The following is a 16,420-nucleotide window of genomic DNA, read 5'->3' as shown; positions in this document are numbered from 1 at the left end:
TTTCTGGGACTAAATGCCTGTTTGATTCTACTGTTCCTGGTGAACTTATTTTTTCTTATTCTAGATAGAGGAAGAAAGAGATAGAAAAGGAGAGCTCTAGCACAGTCTGGTCTAGCTTCGCGGGCAGGAGACAGACGACCAGGGAGTCATGGCTGAGTGGGACGCAGTTCAATCTTTATTGCCGGGCTAGCTTCACAGGAGAGAGACTGGGACTCTCGGAGTCGGAAGGCAATTCCAAGTGTGTTAAAACAGAAGAGCAGCTGTATATATACTTGCCAAGTAGGGTGGAAACAGGATGTGATGTAGAGACGATGGAGCGAAAAGAGACTGGTGGAAATCAGGGTGACTACGAGAGGGGGCAGAGCAAAAAGACATGAACCAGTGGGGATTAAACCAATGCCCTTCAGGCAGGGCAGTTCCTAGGTAACTGGTTATGTAAATAGACCGCAGGGATAAGCAGGGGGAAGCTGGCATACTGCCCAACAGCACCACTACTACACTGCTCCTGTGTGGTTCTCCCATGTGATGGCTGCAAAGTGGGTTCCCCTGCATGGGAAAGTATGTGATATACTGGGGGAACTCTCTTTCAGTCCCCCTAACTTTTAAAAGATCATTCTGGCTTCTGTGTTGAGAATTAGATGGAGGCAGGGGCATGGATAGAAGCAGGAAAAACAGGAGGCTATTGCAATAATCTGGACTAGGGCCCATGGTCACCTGAAGGGTTGTATAATCATAATCAAAGGCTTGTTTGAGATCCTCATCAGTACAGATCTTCAACATCCTCCTACGCATGGCAGTGTCCTTGTTCTCTAGAAAGTAGGCTAAAAGACATTCTTTCTTTAGGAATTGCCAGTCTTCATGATGAGAAAGATGAATATGTACTCTATCTGCGGAATTTTGTGATGACCCTTCATGCTTTTTCTCTGCACATAATTGTTCCTCAGGCCACAAATAGCAGGTCTGTGATCCTCTTAGGAAAAGTGGGACTGGATTCTTATTCCCTTTTCCCATCTTTTTCTCTAGGCTTAAAAAAATTTCAACAGCTTTTTTACTATAGATATTTAAAGGATTAAGACCCCTGGGGGCTATTGGTCAACTCAGTCCTGCTCTGATGTTGATGACTTTTATTTTTTTTCTCATCTTAACTTACTTGGATAGATCTCCAGTTTCAGGTTTCTGTAGACTTTTCCTTTAGTTGCACTATAAAAGGCTAGAATGATGGGAGAGATTATCATACCTAGGAAGAGGTGAGTGTATAGAAGGCTTGTTGAGACCCAACATATTTTTTTTCTACCTACAAAGCCTGCCTGGCAATGCCATCTGTATGGTAACATCCTGTTGTGTTCTCATGGGTTGCTGGATAAGATAAACAGCAACATTAAACTCAGCCAGAGATTAGTGCAGGAAGTAGTCCCCTGATGGACACAAACTTACTCTATTAATAGTCAGGAGATTCATACATATTCTGGGCTGTTGACCTCATTGACCTTTGGTTTAGACATACAAGGTCCGTGGTTTGGGCTGCTGTGTCAAACTGCCATGCAACAGTTGTTCATTTTGATTTCACAGGGGATGAAAGAGCACATAGGTGGACCTCAAGTTCCAGTTGTAATGGGGGTCTGATACGATTTTTCTTGCCATTTTTTTTTCACCAGCCTACTTTTATTCTGAACTCGCTGATAAGAGATTTGTGAGGCGCCATGGAAATGTAGATCCTGACTAGAATCTGCCCAAGTATTCCTCTCAGCCACATTTGAATTATTAAACAGGATTTGTGAAAAAGCAAAACCGTTGTGGGAAAGTTTGTTGAGTTATTCATGAGGAGTGGCCTCTGCCCCATCCACACAGGGCCAGTATATTTGCCTTGCCTTATATGACTACTCAATTATTTATCATCACTTCTCCCTTTCTCTGATTCTTGTTCTCTCACTGTTCTGTCAGCACTCTTTTCTTTTGCTCCTGAAGTCTCCCCTTTTTTAATTGCTTCTCTCTCTTCATTGAGTTCCTCTTCACCTGTACCATTCATCTTGGAGGCACCCTGGCCCTACACTCAGATATGAAGCCGTGGACTTGAGCTTTGGACATCCATCTCTTTTGTGACACCAAGCAGGACCCAGATTCTGTAGCTTGGTTTTCTGGGTGTGCAGCGAGTAGAATGATTGTTTCCTTCCTTATCGCTAGTAAGATAACAAATGAGAAAATACCTTGAAAAAGCTGAAGTACTTATATAAATGTCAGTATTTATAACACCCTGAATTACAGCTGAGTAACACAGATAAGCTGAACCTAGAATACAATCTCTGTGACTCTGGGCTGTTACTTTGGGGCTGTCAGAGTGGCATCTGCTCCGCTAGGAACTCATACCTGCTTAGATAAGTGGCCATCCAGGCATGGAATTAAAGGACTCTGAGCCATGGTTTCATATCTAGAACACTCAGAGGAAGGGGAATTGGAAGCAAAGTAGTGATTTCTTAGATTTTAAAACCGGGACTTCACTGGGACTACAAGCCAGCTTTGTAGTCCATTTGATCCCATTGCTCCTGGTCAACTTTTTTAGGAAGTCAGAAAGGAAGGAACGCCAACCCCATAATATTTGTGTTTCTGTCCACAAAGTACCATATACTAAGTCTCCCTAGTGAGCTGGGTTATGACCCAATAATCATTCTTCTTTTTCATGAGGACATATTAAGGCAGAAAAAGTTCAGTCCTGGCTTTGGGCCCTCATGGCAAACTCCATGCTGATTTTACAACTGTACTGCCTGTCTCTTCAGCTCTGTGTTACCAGAGCCCCATCTATTTTGTTGACACAAATAGCCCAGATTGCCTTTCCTACTTAGAGCAGAGTTTTATTTTTCTGATAAAACTCATTTGTAACAGTAGTTTAAAGATTATTGAGTGTCTGAACATACATATATGCTCAGCACTGTTCCAATCACTGGATCTACAACAGTGGGCAGAAAAAAACAAAACAAGGCAAAACAAAACACCCTACCTTCTCTTAGGGAGATTATATCAAGATGTTAATAACTTCCAAGTGGTAAAAGCAGACTAGATCTAACCCCAACCAGTGGCAGTTATACATGGCTACCCTTCAGTTTCTCCGTTAGAGTCCTCTTTCTTTTTTATTTATTAAATTTTTTCATATTTATTTATTTTCCCTTTTGTTTTATTATTCTTGTAGTTATTACTGTTGCTGTTATTGGTGTCGTCGTTGTTGGATAGGACAGAGAGAAATGGAGAGAGGAAGGGAAGACAGAGAGGGGAGAGAAAGATAAACAACTGCAGACCTGCTTCACCACCTGTGAAGTGGCTCCCCATCGGGGAGCGGGGGGCTTGAACCAGGATCCTTACGCCAGTCCTTGCACTTTGTGCTACATGTGCTTAAAGAGTCGTCTTTCATGTATAAAAGGGATGTATCAAGTAGGAAAGGACTCTGGCATATGGGTAGCTGCCATGCTGTTGTTGGACTCTAGCTTCCTGGGTTTTTTGGGTAGTTTGAAGAATATGATCAGAATGTGGGCAAGAGGTAACCCTTGTGGCAATAAAGATACTTTTGAAGCAAACAGTAGCTACTACATGGAAAAAACAGAACCTTAAAACCTTTCTGAGGAAGTTGAATCCTGTTCTAGGATATAAGTGGAGCTTGGAAAATGAGATAGCCTCTGTAGAATGAGGTGGGGGAGCAGGGGGAGATGGGGCGAGGTTGTGCACACTGTACTAGGAGCTTTGGATTTATTTATTTGGGGGGTTAATGGTTTACAGTTAACAGTAAAATACAATAGTTTGTATGTACATAACATTCCCAGTTTTCCACATAACAATTCAACCCCCACTATGTCCTTCTTTGCCAGCATGATCCAGGACCCAAACCCCCCTGCCCCAGAGTCTTTTACTTTGGTGCAATACACCAACTCCAGTCTAAGTTTTGCTTAGTGCTTTCCCTTCTGATCTTGTTTTTCCACTTCTGCCTGTGAGTGAGATCATCCTGTATTCCTCCCTCTGTTTCTGACTTATCTCACTTAACATGATTCCTTCAAGCTTCATCCAAGGTGAGGTAAAGGTGAATTCACTATTTTTGATAGCTGAATAGTATACCATTGTGTATATATACCACAGCTCACTTAGCTACTCATCTGTTGTTGGATACCTGGGTTGCTTCCAGGTTTTGTGCTGCTATGAACATAGGTATACACAAATCTTTTTGGATGGGTATGTTTGGTTCCTTAGGATATATCCCCAGGAGAGGAATTGCAGGGTCATAGGACAGGTCCACTTCTAGCCTTCTGAGACTTCTCCAGATTGAGGAGCTTTGAATTTTAAATGCTAGCCTATACCAGTACTATCTAGTTGAACTTAATATGAGAATAGAAATATTCTGCATTGTCTAGTGAGAGCCACTAGCCAGTAGCCTAGTCCTGAGCTAAATAAAACCTTTAAGAATAGGACTTCTGGGGAGTCGGGCGGCAGCGCAGCGGGTTAAGCGCAGGTGGCGCTAAGCACAAGGACCAGCGGAAGGATCCCGGTTCAAGCCCCCGGCTCCCCACCTGCAGAGGAGTCGCTTCACAAGCGGTGAAGCAGGTCTGCAGGTGTCTGTCTTTCTCTCCCTCTCTCTGTCTTCCCCTCCTCTCTCCATTTCTCTCTGTCCTATCCAACAACAATGACATCAATAATAACTACAACAATAAAACAACAAGGGCAACAAAAGGAATAAATAAAATTAAAAAAATAAAAATTAAAAAAATTAAAAAAAAAAAAAGAATAGGACTTCTGTGTAGATTTTATCAGATTTACTTAGCTTTGGACGATATGAAGTAAGGAAGAGGGAAGAGAAGAGTGCTATTGTTATCCCTCTGTTAGCACTCTTATGGTTCCCTTCCCCCTACAACAGCACTCCTTTGACCTTGACTTCTAATTTAAAATGTACTGTCTTCATTTTTTAAGGAAAGTGTTTACTTCCACTACCCCTTTTGGGGCTGGACATCAGCAAGAAGCATGGCACCACTTAGTGATATTGATGACGTGAGATCTTTGTGTTAATTGCTTTCATATTAAGAGTAAGTTTTGTGACTCATTGCGGTATTAGAATTTTCCAGGATTTGTTTGGCATAAGTAACAGCTAGATGCCATTTCCACTAGATCCCACGCAGGTGCTTGTAAGTTATGTTTGTGAATTAGGGATTCTCAATTTTAAGACTATTTCACAATTTAGTTTTAAAAAAAAACTCCTAGTTTGTCAGAAAGTTCACTATTGCTTTTCACTTGGCTTTTTAGTTCATTTTGAATAGTTACCCAAAAAAAGGCTGTAAGGAGAGTTCTTCTTTCACTGTACTAAATAGAGCCTTTGTTGCAGATGGATAATGCACAGGACCTGCTGTCCTTCGGTGGCCTTCAAGTGGTGATTAATGGGCTGAACAGCACAGAGCCCCTGGTGAAGGAATATGCAGCTTTTGTGCTGGGGGCTGCCTTTTCCAGGTGAGTAGGAAGTGGGGTTATTCAATTGGCCAGGATTCTTTTGGCCTGCCAGGTGAAATCTGACTGGCTTGACTGGTCTGAAAGGTTACACTTGAATCGGCATATCCTTATCCATATTCTAGTGTAATCCTACTGAAATTAGAGTGAAAATTTGATTCTGCTCTATTCCAAGTAGGAAAGAATTTGTATCCATGTTGTTAGCCACTTGTGTTTCCCCTCATCTTACATATATACATGAATATTTAGTAACATTTTAAGTCACATTTTATTTTATTTTATTCAAAACTCATAGTCAGACTAGCCATCGATAGTTGAGAGAGGAATTAATTTTAATAGTTTATCCTTTTTGGTGGAAAAGGTACCTTTGGTGATCTTCCCATAGTTGTCTGGAACCACTCAACACAGTCAGGTTATTGCACTCCACCGGTTTAAAGTTTTTATTTTATTTTATTTGTGCATTTCAGTCTGGCTTGTGCTAGAAGACTGATCAGACAGGATGAGTTGGGAGAGAGCATCCCAAAGAATGGATGTGGAAAGGTGCTGAGACCACATCATTACACTGGTGCTAATAGGTCAAGTTTCATGCTGAAACTAGTCTGTTGAAGCTATTGTTCCTCCCAGTTCTAAAAAGTTGCATCCTAAGTCCATTTATGTCTCTAAAACGGGAAACACTATTTGAATTCTTGCTGTTGAAGTATGAGTAATAGCTACTAAAGGGTTGCAGTGCTTAGGTGTGCAGGATTGTGATGTTGCTGGAGAAAGGTTGTTCTGCACAATTCCCATAACCCGATCTCCACATCTCACTCCCCTCCCCTGATAGCCTTCCCATTCTCTATCTCTCTGGGAGTATGGATCCAGGGTCATTGTGGGTTGCAGAGGGTGGAAGGTCTGGCTTCAGTAATTGCTTCCCCCCTGAGCGTGGGCATTGACTGGTCGATCCATACTCCCAGTCTTCTCTCTCTTTACCTAGTAGGGTGGGACTCTGAGGAGGTGGCGCTCCAGTACACATTGATGGGGTCGTCTGTCCAGGGAAGTCTGGTCAGCACCCAGAACCTGGTGGCTGAAAAGAGAGTTAACATACAAAGCCAAACAAATTGTTGAACAATCATGGACCTAAAGACTGTTAATAGTACAGATGAAGTGTTGGGAGGTATTCCCTGCATGCTCTTGTGTACTTCTGCTTTCAGGTATATATTTTTCCCCTAGTTTATGGGCACGGGTGAACCTATGCTCTATCTCGGGGGACCTGGACTATATCTAGGTTTGGGGACTTTATTGGGGAGTGGAACACCTGGAATGGAATTAGAGAATAGTATGAAAGGAAAGGTCTCACCCGAGTGATGAAGCTGAAGGGTTGTCATTCCACACCTGAAGTCTCTGGTCACAGTCTGAAGTGCAGCATGCTGGAGTGGCACTTCTTCTTCTAGCGTTTGCCCTTCTTCCATAGCCAGTCAACAGGTCAGGTTGAAAGCTGTCAGGAGCTGCTTGTTGCTGGCTTTGAAAGTGACTGGGATCCATGTGGATTCAGTCGGCTAGGAAGGATCGTCAGTTTCCCCAATGAATGGGTACTCAGGGGATGCACCACAAGAAGGTCGATCCAATGCATCCCGGAGTGGCACTCATTGTGTTGATTATGTTGCGATCTGCGGATGCAATATTATTTTATTTGAATTGAGAGCAGCATGCAGAAAAGTGGGCCCCACCCTAAGGTTCCAGGACTGGGGGAAATATAGGCTCTATAGTGGAAATGTGAGGTTCCTGTTGTCTTAGGGTTCAAGAAGACAATGATTAGTTATTGTTATCATCTCATTATTTGGTGATAAGGTTAACTTTGGAAAGTCCCTTTGATAGGGTTTGGGGTATAGTACCCAGCATCTTGTATATAGCTGTGCTGTCGGTTGCTTCTGTTCTCCCTGGTCTAGGCTTTTGGGAGAGAACATATCAAAGACAGCCTATGTATTAAAAAGACTCAGTCTGTGTTTTAAGGGAGGCTTTGTTTTTGAAAAAAAATTTCTTTCCTTGCCCTCATGCTTTATTTTATCAGAATCTCTGTTACCCTCTCATTATAGTTTTAGCATCTTGGGAAATTGAAGGACAGAAAAGTTTTTCCAGGAGGACTGGTTAAGAGTGCTTCAAGCCTTTATTTCTCTTATCACTAACCTTCCTTTATTGTCAAACACTGGTTGTCCTATTCTTGGTCAAGACCTTCAGGACTCCCCACCTTCCCAGTTCTCATCTACCAGAGCTAGGAGTCTCCCAGGAAATCTCTACCTGTTGTCCACTGGAAAGTGGAGAATCTGTGAGTTTGCTGTGGGTGGTTGTGATTCCACCCCTGGAAAAGTGCCAGGTCTTATAATGCTTTAGAGTCTTGAGAGCTTACTAATACTGACTTTGAGTTTCTCAAGCCATAAATGAACTAAATCAAATGTTAAAAAACTTTTTCATCAGATCTACTTTAGAAGTTAAGTATCTTTATTTCCATAGTATGAACACACTATCCTACATGTCTCTTGCCACTGCTATTGGAAACACATTTTTGAGGAAACCGTATAGCATTCAATGCCATAACTTCATTAAATAGGGCTAAGTAACTTGGAAAGCGTGCATTGAGCCTGCTTAGTGGCTTGTAACTCACCCAGAGGCTGTGCCAGTATCTAGTGTTATTAAGACTTCTCTGTGATTGTATTAGTGTAAGACCATGTTAACATTTATGCAGCATCACTAAAATTTAAATAGAGATAAATATAAAATACTGCAATTTAGTGTTTTGGTGGCAAGCAAACTGTTATATTCAAATTGTTCTAGCTGGGCTTTTGATGACTCACTGGAGGGCAGTTACAATGACAGCATGGTATGGTGCCAGAGCTTCTGAAAGCCAACAGCAGGCTTTTGAGCATCATGAAAATGTCAGTGTTTTATCCAAAGAGGAACTTACATAGGCAGGAATATTTTTATGCAGAGAGTCAGGTTTCATCGCTCTAGTCTGATATTTATTATTTACTCTTGATGTCCTACTTATTGGTTCTTCAACATCCTACCTACCCCTGGCATCTAAGTCTGCATATACATACCTAATGTATGCACATACATCATGATAGATTTGTAGAAACAGTTGAAAATATCTTAATTGCAATCTATCAACATCCATCTGCACTACAACCTTAAAAACTTGGCAACTTATTTTTTTGTAATTATATATATGATCCTGTAAAAACATATAAAGTAGTGCCATGACATACATCTTTTGTTTTCTTTTTTAAAATTTTTTATTTATAAAAAGGAAACACTGACAAAAACCACAGGACAAGAGGGGTACAACTCCACACAATTCCCACCACCAGAACTCCATATCCCATCCCCTCCCCTGATAGCTTTCCTGTTCTTTTTTTTAATTTATTTTTTATTTAAGAAAGGATAAATTAACAAAACCATAGGGTAGGAGGGGTACAACTCCACACAATTCCCACCACCCAATCTCCATATCCCATCTCCTTCCCTGATAGCTTTCCCATTCTCTATCCCTCTGGAAGCATGGACCCAGGGTCATTGTGGGTTGCAGAAGGTGGAAGGTCTGGCTTCTGTAATTGCTTCCCCGCTGAACATGGGCGTTGACTGGTCGGTCCATACTCCCAGTTTGCCTCTCTCTTTCCCTAGTAGGGTGGATCTTTAGGGAAGCGGAGCTCCAGGACACATTGGTGGGGTCTTCAGTCCAGGGAAGCCTGGCCAGCATCTTGATGGCATCTGGAACCTGGTGGTGTTTCCAGGCATTTCTTTATCCCTCTGGGAGCATGGACCAAGGGACATTAGGGGGTGCAGAAGGTGGAAGGTCTGACTTCTTTAATTGCTTCCCTGCTGAACATGAGCGTTGGCAGGTCAATCCATATTTCCAGCCTGTCTCTCTCTTACCCTAGTGAGGCGGGGCTCTGGGGAAGTGGGGCTCCAGGACATATTGGTGAGATCATCTGCCTATGGAAATGAAATCCAGTTGGCATCATGGTAGCATCTGGAACCTGGTGGCTGAAAGGAGAGTTAACATATAAGGCTAAACAAATTGTTGACTAATCATGAACCTAAAGGCTAGAATATTGCAGATGAAGATTCGGGGTCTCCGTTTTGTAGATAGTTAGTAAGCCTGTTTTAGTAGGGCCCATGACTATACTAGGTTTGTTTTTTGTTTGTTTTGTTTTTTGTCTACCTGCATATCAGATGTCAGGCTCAGAAAAAAAAAAAAAAACTAGTATAGCTTGTTCTTTTTTAAGGGGACATTCAAGGCATAGTGAGCACATAGAATTAAAAAAAGACTGAGGTACAACAACAATAATAACTACTACTACAAGGGCAACAAAAGGGAAAATAATTTTTTAAAAAATAAAGAAAATGATTTAAAAATATTTTTAAAAATATGCAGGTTTTTGGAGGTATTGTTTAGAAGTGCTTTTTTTGTTTGTTTGTTTTATTTCTTATACTTTTCTGCTGATGAGGAAAAATACTGTTCATTCAATCTAGGAGAACCATGCAGACCATTGCATCTAAAGTCTAAGATCTAGGGTCAAGTCCTGTCTCTACCATTTCCTGTTTGACCACAGACAAGTGATTTCTTTTTCTTAAGATTAATTTTTTATTCTTTTCCCACATGAGATGGTTTCACATAAAAGATATAGAGAGAAACCAGAGCACCAGTTCGGTTCATGTGATGGCAGGGATCAAACTGGAGGCCTGCAACACACAAGTCCTGTACTTTGCTTCCTTAGCTAGTTCCCTGATCGTGTGGTTTTTATATTTCTCAATTTCACTTGTTTCATTTCATGACAAGGAACAATATCTAACCTATGCATTTCATAAGGCTGAGTGAGTATGAAACAATACAAAACAACCCATGGCAATACTAATAAAGCATTTGTTGGGACATTATGTTAGTGCAACTGCTAAGAGTGCACATGTTACCATGAGTGAGAGGATCCAGGATCAAGTTCCTGGTCCCCACCTGCAGTAAGCTTCATTAGCAGTATAGTAATGTTGCAGGTGTCTCTCCTTTGCTCTCATTTCTGCACTCCTCTTTCTCTCTCTCTCAAAATAAACAAAATTAAAAAGACAGGAGAAGAAAAGAAAGTAATAGAAGAAAACAGTGACCATCAGAAGAGGTATAGTTATACAGCTACTAAACCCCAGTGACAATCCTGGTGGCAAGAAAAAAAAATCATCTGTCATTGCTATTATTGTTAAGTTGATCTAACATCATTATGCTCATGGTGAGTCCTTTTTTTACAGTGAGTTTTCAATATAGGAAATTAATATTTATTTGGCTTCTTCTTGCCTTTATTTTCTGTTAAAGTGTTTATGTTCTTTTTTTAAATATTTATTTATTTATTCCCTTTTGTTGCCCTTGTTGTTTTATTGTTGTAGTAATTATTGTTGTTATTGATGTCATTGTTGGATAGGACAGAGAGAAATGGAGAGAGGAGGGGAAGACAGAGGGGGAGAGAAAGATAGACACCTGCAGACCTGCTTTACCGCCTGTGAAGCGACTCCCCTGCAGGTGAGGAGCCAGGGGCTCGAACCAGGATCCTTATGCTGGTCCTTGTGCTTTGCACCGTCTGCACTTAACCCGCTGTGCTACCGCCTGACTCCCAAGTGTCTATGTTCTGTCACATATATCTAGTAGAAATAGTCTTGCTGCCAGTCTGGGTTAATTGTTTGGTAAGGACTCCATATTCATTTCTATAGACAAAGTCCTTACTCTCTTGGTGTTAAATGTAAATCAGTTATTCAATATCAAGAAGAGAGAGTCGACATAAATGCAGAAAAGTCATGACATTTTTCTACGATTTTCTATGTGAAAATGCATCATGAGTTTTCTGACAACCCAGTAATTGATGTAGCCACTGAACATTACATGGTTGCTGAAAGTTTTTCCCTATACTTGGATATTATTTACAGTTATTTAAAATGGGTCTTATACACTTATTTCCTGCCATTTCCCCCATATATAAAACAGGTCAAGTTCTTGCATAATCAAATAGGGAGATGAGGTATGGAAGTACTGGAAACTTCATTTTTCCATGATTTCTCAGTTGTTGTATTTTAAAATTTCTTTCTTCAGGTCAGTTTTTTTTTTTTCAGTGGCCTTTCTACAACTTGATTTTATTTCATGATGGCACCTGTGTGTCTGTCTGTGTACTATCTAACAGTAGTCACTGGAATATGTACAAATCATTTGTGTTTTTATGTAAAGGGAGTTTCAGAAAGACATCAGTTTCAGGGGTCTTGCAATCTTTTTGTAATGTGGTTTTGGTTTTAGTTCTCAAAAAGCTGCCTGTTTTTGTTTTCCACTCATCTCTTAATAGGTGGCCTTTTAACTGTCAGAATTTAAACTATCAAGAAACTGATGCACTTATCTTATCACTCCCCACCCAGCACTGACTTTATAAATAGTATTTTTATTAGTGGTATATTTCCGTATCAGACTTACCACAGGAGTTCTGTGCCTCCTTCCCATAACCACTATAGTTCTCACAAAGCATACGAGACAATTCTGATACTTTTTTTGAGCTCATGTTTCATCTGCTGAGTTGTCAAAAAAGTTATGTCACACATTTTTGCATAGAAAAACACAAATACGTCATGAATTTTCCAAAAACCCAATATATTTGACACATGAGTGAAAACATCCAGTAGTTTACTTTCACCTCCTTACTTAATTCACTAAGTGCCTCCAATTTTATCAGTTTTGTCCTGTAGTATTAAACATCATCTTTTTAATTGCAGTCATATTCCATTCCATATATGGCCTACAACTTTTTATTTATAAGATTTACAAGATTATAAGATAATAGGGGTATAATTCCATACCACTCCCATCACCAAAGTTCCCACATCCCTCTATGGTAACCTCTACGGTCATAGATATAGGTTGACTATATATGTATATTTTTCTCTGTTTTTATTCACTTCTGTGGCCCTGCCTTCGCTTCCCTTCTAAGCCACACCCACACCTATTACTACTTCTGAGTTTCCTTCCTTTCTTCTCTTCCCTCTCAGATGAGAGATATAGTGCCTGGCTTCCTCAGGTGTTCTCCATAATCTCTTTCCCCTCAGTGATGGTGTAAAAACAAATGTTCTTTATCACAAAAGTCCCAGGTCCTGGTGGGATGGGGGTTCAGGCCCTCAAGTCCCCTAGCATTACTCCCTCTGGCAATATGGACCAAAATTATTTTTGGGATGTGAAAGAAAGGAGTTTTGACTACTGTAATTGCTTCTCTGCTAGACATGGACATTGGCTGCTTGATCCATACCCCCAACCTATGTCTATCTTTCCCAAGAAGGGTAGGGCTTTGGAGAAGTGAGATTCTGTGACACATTTTGCCTCAGAGAATTTCTTTTTTTAATTTTTTTTATTTGACGCCTCAGAGAATTTCATGCTTGTCTACATTGTCTCCCTCCTTTTATGTTTGTGGGAAAACAACACTCTCAACTCCATTCACCTTTATCCCTACTTCTGTTACCCACTAGATACCTTGACACACACTTCCCAGTTTTCATGTCCTTTGATCACCTGTATGATCTCTTCACATCTTTTATGTCTCCTGTTGAACATGTGTTACATTAATACTAGACCTCTAACATCTGTGTATCCTTCTGTTTTCCTCATTGCCATCTATACTGCCTACTCCCTGCCTTATCCTAGGCTCCTTCCTCTCTTCCCACAGATGTTCTCAAGTTACCTGGTCACTGATCCCAGCCCCATTGTCACCTTGTCCATTATCTGACCTGACATTCTATATACTCCCATCCAAACTTTTAGAAGAGAAGACAAAAAGGGATTCAAATAAGTACACTTGAGTATTGTGTTCCTACCATCCCCGAACAAAATTTAAATGTATTTTAGCCTCATTAGTATCTCTAACAGTAAAAAATCTTGCCTTTTTCCTTGAAATTTTCATTTTATATTTCATTTCTATTTCACTTTCCCTTGAAAAATTTACTTCTTGGATGCTATGTGATTATTGTCCCTTGATTCTTAGATGTCTGTAATTAATTACTCCCTCTCATTTTCCTTTTATGTCAACATCACTGTCTTACTAACTATAGCAGTTCACCAGGATGATTCTGGCTTTGCCCCTATTCTTTCTTTGTTTTCTCCTCCACTGATCCTACCTATTACCATGGTTTCAAATCCTACTTCATTGTGGATGACTTCAGTGATCTGTATTTCAGTCCAGCCTTTCTCCCACCTTCCATTTCTACTTGACTGCCTTATTGTGCCTCAAACTCAAGAAGAAAGTAAAATTCATTTTTGTCTCTATCATAAATGAGTTTTTTCTTCCCACATTCTTTTTATCTATTCTTGGCAATATGATTGTCGTACTTACCCAAGCTTGAAACTTTTGAGTGATATTTGAATCTTTATTCTCCATATTTCGTTGGTAAATGATATCTGTGGGTTCTACTCTCACTGTTGTTGTCTACTAAACAGCTATTTCACCTTATTTATTTTTTATAACTTTATTTTGTTTATTTAGGATAGGGATAAAAAGAAATTGAAAAAGAAGAGGGGTAATGAAAGAGAGGCACCTGCAGCACTGCTTCATGGCTCATGAAGGCTGCCTTCTGCAGGTGGGGCTTGAAATGCGGTCCTTGCACATTGTAACATATGCATTCTACCAGGTGCACCACCACCTGGCTGCGGAAGGTACATTTAATTGCTTCCCCCTCCTTTTCTTTCTTTCTTTTTTTTTAATCTTTGCTATTTTTTTATTTTTTATTTTTTATTTAAGAAAGGATTAATTAACAAAACCATAAGGTAGGAGGGGTACAACTCCACACAATTCCCACAACCCAGTCTCCATAACCCACCCCCTCCCCAGTAGCTATCCCATTCTCTATCCCTCTGGGAGCATGGACCCAGGGTCATTGTGGGTTGCAGAAGGTAGAAGGTCTGGCTTCTGTAATTGCTTCCCCGCTGAACATGGGCGTTGACTGGTCGGTCCATACTCCCAGTCTGCCTCACTCTTTCCCTAGTAGGGTGTGTCTCTGGGGAAGCGGAGCTCCAGGACACATTGGTGGGGTCTTCAATCCAGGGAAGTCTGGCCAGCATCCTGATGGCATCTGGAACCTGGTGATTGAAAAGAGAGTGAACATACGAAGCCAAACAAATTGTTGAGCAATCATGGACCCAAAGCTTGGAATAGTGGAGAGGAAGTGTTAGGGAGGTACTCACTGCAAACTCTAGTGTACTTCGGCTTTCAGGTATATATTTTGCAGTAGTTTATGGATACTGCTCTAGGTCACTGATTGTCAGAGAAATGCAAATTAAGACAACACTAAGATACCACCTCACTCCTGTAAGAATGGCATACATCAAAAAGGACAGCAGCAACAAATGCTGGAGAGGATGTGGGGACAGAGGAACCCTTTTGCATTGCTGGTGGGAATGTAAATTGGTCCAGCCTCTGTGGAGAGCAGTCTGGAAAACTCTCACAAGGCTAGACATGGACCTTCCATATGATCCAGTAATTCCTATCCTGAGCTTATACCCCAAGGACTCCATAACACCCAACCAAAAAGAGGTGTGTACTCCTATGTTGATAGCAGCACAATTCATAATAGCTAAAACCTGGAAGCAACCCAGGTGCCCAACAACAGATGAGTGGCTGAGAAAGCTGTGGTATATATACACAATGGAATACTATGCAGCTATCAAGAACAATGAACCCACCTTCTCTGACCCATCTTGGACAGAGCTAGAAGGAATTATGTTAAGTGAGCTAAGTCAGAAAGATAAAGATGAATAGGGGATGATCCCACTCATCAACAGAAGTTGAGTAAGAAGATCTGAAAGGGAAACTAAAAGCAGGACCTGACCAAATTGTAAGTAGGGCACCAAAGTAAAAACCCTGTGGTGAGGGGTAGATATGCAGCTTCCTGGGACAGTGGGGGGTGGGAGTGGGTGGGAGGGATGGGTCACAGTCTTTTGGTGGTGGGAATGGTGTTTACGTACACTCCTAGTAAAATGTAGACATATAAATCACTAGTTAATTAATATGAGAGGGGGAAAATTAATTGTATGTCTCGAAGTTTTTCAAAACACAAACTGAATCTTTTCAATATATAGGCTGTATAATTGATATGCAGACTCTCTCAAAAGCCTAGACCAAGTAGATTAGAAGCATCCAATAGCACAGCTATATACAAGATACTGGGTACTGTACAGCAAACCCTAACAAAAGGACTTTTCAAAGTTAACCCAATTACCAAATAATGTGATGATAACATTAACTATCCATTGTCTTTTTGAACCCTAAGACAGCAGGAACCTCACATCTCCACTATAGAACCCCTACTTCCCCCAGTCCTGGAACCCTTGGATAGGGCCCACTTTCCCGTATGCATCTCCCAATCCATACCAAATAATATTGCATTCGCCGATCACAACCTAACCAATGCAACGATTGCCACCTCAACATGCTTCACTTCAGGCTGTGTCCAGAGACTTCACGTGTGGAATGACAAGCCTTCAGCTTCATTACTCGGGTGAGACCTTTCCTTTTATAGTACACTCTAATTTCATCTCAGGTGGTTCACTTTCTAACAAAGTCCCAAAACCTAGATATACACCAGTTTCTGTGAGACACCTTATTTATTTTAAGGAGCCTTGATATTTGTGAGGGCAGCAGTGTGTTCAGGAAGGGAATTCCCTCTCCCGTTGGTAGCAAATGAGCCAAGTATAGTTGTCCCATTCTCCATGGATGTAGTGTAAATTAGAAATGTACATGTGACCCAATTCTGACCAGCAAGACATAAAGAGATGTTTGCTTCTAGGAAGAATTTTGTGCTTTTAAAAAAATAGAAGTTAGTAGGAAGACACTGCCTACTTCTTCCTGTCTTGATTGTCTTGACTTTGGACCAGTGAGATAAGAAACTCAAGAACAAAATAGAAGGGAAGGACAGA

The 16,420-nt window shown here is 40.8% G+C and overlaps 1 protein-coding gene across 2 annotated transcripts in view; it reads left to right on the top strand.

Moving 5' to 3' along the window:
* SIL1 (SIL1 nucleotide exchange factor) overlaps positions 1-16,420 on the top strand; it is a 315,958-nt gene that overhangs the window by 221,900 nt on the left and 77,638 nt on the right. For both annotated transcript variants that reach the window (XM_060178915.1, XM_060178910.1), the window contains one exon: positions 5,351-5,472. In XM_060178915.1, the coding sequence (XP_060034898.1) occupies positions 5,351-5,472 (122 nt within the window). The remainder of the gene's footprint in view (positions 1-5,350; positions 5,473-16,420) is intronic.

The sequence above is a fragment of the Erinaceus europaeus genome, chromosome 2, assembly GCF_950295315.1.
Source record: "Erinaceus europaeus chromosome 2, mEriEur2.1, whole genome shotgun sequence".
Taxonomy (NCBI): Eukaryota; Metazoa; Chordata; class Mammalia; order Eulipotyphla; family Erinaceidae; genus Erinaceus; species Erinaceus europaeus.
Note: the sequence above shows the minus strand (reverse complement) of the source record. Positions and strands in the feature narration are given on the sequence as shown.